General features: G+C 47.5%; 1 protein-coding gene across 1 annotated transcript in view; it reads right to left on the reverse strand.

Moving 5' to 3' along the window:
• NR2F2 (nuclear receptor subfamily 2 group F member 2) overlaps positions 1 to 5,193 on the reverse strand; it is a 7,066-nt gene extending 1,873 nt beyond the window's left edge. The window contains exons 1-2 of the mRNA XM_057380914.1: positions 4,647 to 5,193; positions 2,273 to 2,800 (exon numbers count right to left, since the gene is read on the reverse strand). Coding sequence (XP_057236897.1) covers positions 2,273 to 2,800; positions 4,647 to 5,076 — 958 coding nt within the window. The 5' untranslated portion in view covers positions 5,077 to 5,193. The remainder of the gene's footprint in view (positions 1 to 2,272; positions 2,801 to 4,646) is intronic.
• Positions 5,194 to 5,199: the final 6 nt, after the last annotated feature.

Here is a 5,199-nt window from a genome sequence, read left to right on the forward strand (position 1 = left end):
TTTCCTGATACGCTAAAATACAATAAGTTCCCTTTAAATCAGAGACGTCTGTGCTGAAAGAGCACAGGTTGTGACCTGACCTCCCTGTGGCTTTCCTAGGCACAGGGCTAACACATGCATATTCTGCGAGTCATTAGAACCCAGATTTTTCCCCCCTCCCTCTTAAAAGAGGCTGCAGCAAACATTATATGCATCTATGTGCGTCTGCTTTACATCAGGGAGGGTTATTGGGGTGCTGCAGGAGCTGCAAGCATCACCCTATATTTTTTTGCATGCGGCTGTCTTCCCCAGAATCAGATAACAAGAAACGTTTATCTAGTTGGGAGGCAATTTACACGCCAGGCCTCACATTTTGAAAATAGTCATAAATTAAACAGTTACGACAGGATCGGACGATTGTTTTCTCAGAAGGCTAAAAAAAAAAAAAAAAAAAAAAAAAAAAAAGTGATTTGGGAGAAAAGGCAGGATTGGAAATAAACTCCTCGGTGTGGGTGTGAGCTGGGCAGGGGCTGGGGAGGGATGTGAGCGTGTGTGGGATCCTCGCTGAGCGGCTGAGCGAGGGAGAGGAAAATGCATCCTAGAAAAATGATAGAAAAATAAAATAAGCGCCCCACGGACACCCCTTCCCATTCGGGATCCCTGTCTCCCTGTGGCTAGATGCGCCCTGCTCATTGATCACCTCAGGATTTAGCACGAGTAATTTGGGGGGGAGGAAAAAAAAAAAAAAGGAGAAGTTTTTTATGTGTAAAGCAATAATATATAAAAGGAAGTTTAGGTCACGACCCAGAACCTGGACAAAGTCCAGAAAATGACTTCGTTCCCCAGACCCCCTTTAACACAACAAGGAACGGATTGTGAGCCCTTCTTTTCCCACATAAACTACATTTTTTTCCTGTTTCCTGATATCAGGCTTTAAAAAACTCTGATGAGTAATTATTTTGCAGGTCTTGCTTCCATTCATATGTTTATCGCGTGGCCACTTTCCCAAGCGTCCAAATGAGTTACAGACGAAATATATGTATTTTTAAATTTAATCCCCAAACTTCGAGGGCTCCAGCACACTGGGTTGCCGGTGCAGCCTCAAAGTTACTGATCTGAGATAACGTATTGCACAAATTAGTGAGCAGATTTTTTTTTTTTCCCCTCAGAAGAAAAAAAAAAAAAATTTAGCCTCCAGAGTTAATATCAGGATTATTACTCACCCAGGTTAAACTCTAGTGCAAGCTAATTAGATTTCACAACGCACTCAATTATTGCTTTATAACTCATGCACTATTTCTAGGCAGCAAAAGTTGACACATATTTCCCCCCCCCCCTCCCCTCTTTGATTATCTAAGAAACACCTCGAGGTCTTTTCCTCGGGAGAGTCATGGTTGTGCCACCCCGGAATTACACTGCGGAGCGGCAGCTTCAGCCTCCTCTTACTTTTCCATACTATCCCTGTCTACTTATGGTAATGATCTTTTCGCACCCGCTACTCGCTTTGGACTATGCAGTTCCTGCTGGGTACAAATGCAAACTTTTCCCCTTAGCTTAAATGACACAGAACTGCTCACTGCCACTTTCTGTTTAAATCAGAGACAGCTCTTTGCAAAGTTGATTTATTTTATTTTATGGGATGGCAGGGAACATATTTTAAACTCAGCTTTGCGCATTTAACTTTTTTTTTTTTTTTTAATTCAATTTTTAATCCTGCAGGGCTTTTTTCCCTTCCTGGCTGCCCATAAAATGATCCTCTTTTTAAAGTGGTTTCACTGATAGGACGACTTGTATTTAACAACATCAAACAGATTTTGCTGCTGTTCGGATGCGTGTCATTAAATGCAACAACCCAGAGCTATACTGTTAAATAAAATATTATTTTCAATGGGAAGAGCGCAGTCTCTCGTGGCGAATGGGTGCCTCTTCCCAGGCCCCTTCTTTCCCAGTCCCCAGCATTATTCAACTAGGGTTGGGGTGTATTTTGGCTGTGGTTTGTTTTTTTTTTTTTCTTTAAAAAAAAATTAAAATTTGCATGTGTGTGTATTTTATTTTGATTGTATTTTTTTCTGATTTGCACTCCCTGGAAGATGGGATGCTCGGATCCGAGGCCCTGAAGGGGAGAGCACAGGGCACCGTTTTCCTAAAAGGAAAAGAGACCGCGCTGGTTCTCGGGGGGCAGGGAGCGRGGATGGGGTGCAGGCAATAACACTTTGCAAGAGCAAACAGTTCTCGAGGGGGGCCCGGGGAAGGAAAAAAAAAAAAAAAAAGGAGCAAAAGAAATGCCGCCTACCTGAGGTGAAGAGGACTATGGCCTTTAAACAGCTATATTCTGCAGAGTCGACATGCAATGCTTTCAGTTTTTCTACTTGCTCTTGGAAGATTCGTATGTGGTCCATAAAGGCGACCACTCGGTCAGCAGACATTGGCGAAGCGTGGAGGCCAGCAGCTGCCAGGAGCGGAGCTACGTGGAGGGGCATGGAGCACTGGGCAGCGTTGAGGACAAATAACTCGCTCCAGGTCAGCCTCAGGAGGGCCACCTGGTCTGTGATCTGGAGGTCTGGGAAGAAGGGGATATTCCTGGCCCACTCCACCGCGCTGAAGAGCATCCTAGCTGCCAGTTCACAAATGTTCTCGATGCCCATGATGTTGTTGGGTTGCATGCACTGACTGCCAAAGCGGGAGGTGGGATAGGGCTCTGCTCTCAGAAGAAGGGAGATATATCCGGATAGGTAGGAATGGCAGTTGAGAGGGTCCCCATTTGTCAAGGCGAACTGACCATGAGTTGGCTGTGTGGGTGGCATTCTGCCCCTCTGGACCGCTGCAGTAAATAAAGAAGAAACTACAGCTATTAATATCTGAATTGCGACCATCGGTTCAAATACAGCCCTGCTTTGTGTGCATGTGCGTGCCTGTGTGACCCCGGACCCGGCCAGCTTCAGGGGGAACATGCATTTTCCCAGGCAGAGTTCAGCCCCGGCCCCGCTCTAAGGCTCCGCAGTTCTCGGGTCAAGTCAAAGCAACAATAAAAGCTGAAGGGACGCTGTGGGCTCGGCCAGAGCTGCTGCGGGAGCCCGGCTCCTCACTTCCCAAAACACACCACGGTCCGGTTATTTCCCCCCTCCCCTCCACCGCCACCCCCTCCTTCAAGAGATGCAGGATACGTCTTTGTGTGTTTTTTCTCCCTTACACCTAAAACAGCTCATTGATTTGAGGCTGGGGGAGCGGGATGGGGAGGGAGGAGGGGAGAAGGAAGAAACACTTCAGTTCGAAATCCCCGGCTCTGGTCCCACACGCGTTTCTCGCCCACTGAATACATTGTTGCTGCTGGTATTATGTGTCCCCCCGTCTCGTAAAAAATACCAAAGGAGGCGAAATCACCCCACAACATCCCCGGCAGGTCCCCTGGTGAGGCTGAGAGCTTTATCCAAAGGCACCTTCCCCCGCTGCCCATGGAAAGTGGGCCTTTCATTTTGTTAATAAATTTACACGSTGACAGCGAGAGAAAAAGGAGAGAGAAAAAGGGCTCAGAGGCAGAGAGACGACAAGCAGGGAGAACGCCTAAAAATGTGCTTGATTTATATTTGTTATCGCCTGTATTCCAAGGTTAGTTACTCTTGCAGAAACACAAAGAGAGGAGCCCGGCGAGTCCCAAGCCCCCTCACCCTTAACCTACATAGCAGCGTCCAGACACAGAGCACGCACTGGAAAACTGCAGGCTCACATTTCCCGTCTAATTTTATATCACAAAGACTCCACTTGCAGGGATCCGAGCACCCCACACTTACTTCTGGACTGCTCCTTACACCCCCCACCCCATCCCTTCTACCCCTTCCTGCCTCTCCCGGAGGAACAAGAAAATAAGAGGAAGAAGAGAAAAGTGAGGCAGTAACAACCAGGCAAAGCAAGCACACGGCAGTGTGTGTATACACACACACACGAGTGGACATGTGTGTGTGTGTATATATATATATTTTTAAAGGAGGAAAAATCCGGCCGGGAATCCACAGTGGAGTGCTGTAGAGCCTCGGTAGGGTGAGTCCCATTGTAATAGTAATTTGAACCGCCTGTGTAAAATTGCAATCTAAGGCAGGGTGCTGGAGCATGTATAAATATACATATATATATGTATATATATTGGTGTGTGTGTGTGTGTGTTTGTGTGCATCTCGGGAGGCTCCGTGTGTGTGTGTACACACACGCACAGACACACACACACACACACAGGGCTGCTCGGGGGACAGGGGCTAAGGCTGAGCATGCAGGAGGAAACACGAAGCAAAAGTAACCACACGTCAGAATCATCATCTCGCTCCTAAGCAGCGTGAAACTAAAAATCCACTTTCAATAAACCTCCATCAGCAAAATCAAAACAAACACAAATCAATTACGAGTGCAGGAGAAAGCATGCGAGAGCCCCTGCCTCCCTGCCCACCCTCCCCAACACCGCTTTCTTTCATTACGAGAAACTTTCTGGATGGTTTATTCGAGGGGGGTGAGGGGGGGTGAGGAAAGGTTCTGGTTGGGTTTGGGGTTTGGAGAGGGAGGTTAAAAATACTAAGAGTAATTATATATATTATTTAAAAATAATAAAAAAGGAAAAACCAAACAAACCCCAAAACGCAGCGAGTGAAAAAAAAATTGCAAAACAAATGAAATCCCAATACCTTCCCGTCTCATGCCAACTTTGAGGCATTTTTTGAGGCGGCAGTACTGACACTGATTGCGGTGGTGCTGGTCAATGGGACAGTTCCTGTTGGCACGACAAGTGTAGCTGAGATTCCTCCTTACACTCCGCTTGAAGAAACTCTTGCAACCCTCGCAGGTAAACTGGCCATAATGTTTGCCACTAGACTTGTCCCCACAAACCACACATTCAATGTGCTGCTGCTGCTGCTGCTTGTCTCCTTGGTTCTGCTGGCTCGGCGGGTTGGTCTGGGCTGGCGTACTGGGAGGGCCCCCGGGCCCCGGGGTCTGTGGGGTGTGCGGGGTCCCGGCCGGGGGTCCCTGCACCGGCGGGGCTTGCGAAGGCTGCGTTCCCTGAGCTCCGGGCACATCGTCCTGGGGGTCTCGCCACGCACCGACTACCATTGCCATATCTATTGGACACCGTTGCCAAACTTCCTGTTCCCCCTTTATTTTCAAAGTTTGTTTGCTTTGCTTTTCAGATCAGCTTTGCAGCAGTCTTTTTATTTTTTGTCCTCCCCTCTCTCTCTCTCT

The sequence above is a fragment of the Malurus melanocephalus genome, unplaced genomic scaffold (assembly GCF_030028575.1).
Source record: "Malurus melanocephalus ecotype Western Australia unplaced genomic scaffold, MMel_1.1 scaffold_480, whole genome shotgun sequence".
Taxonomy (NCBI): Eukaryota; Metazoa; Chordata; class Aves; order Passeriformes; family Maluridae; genus Malurus; species Malurus melanocephalus.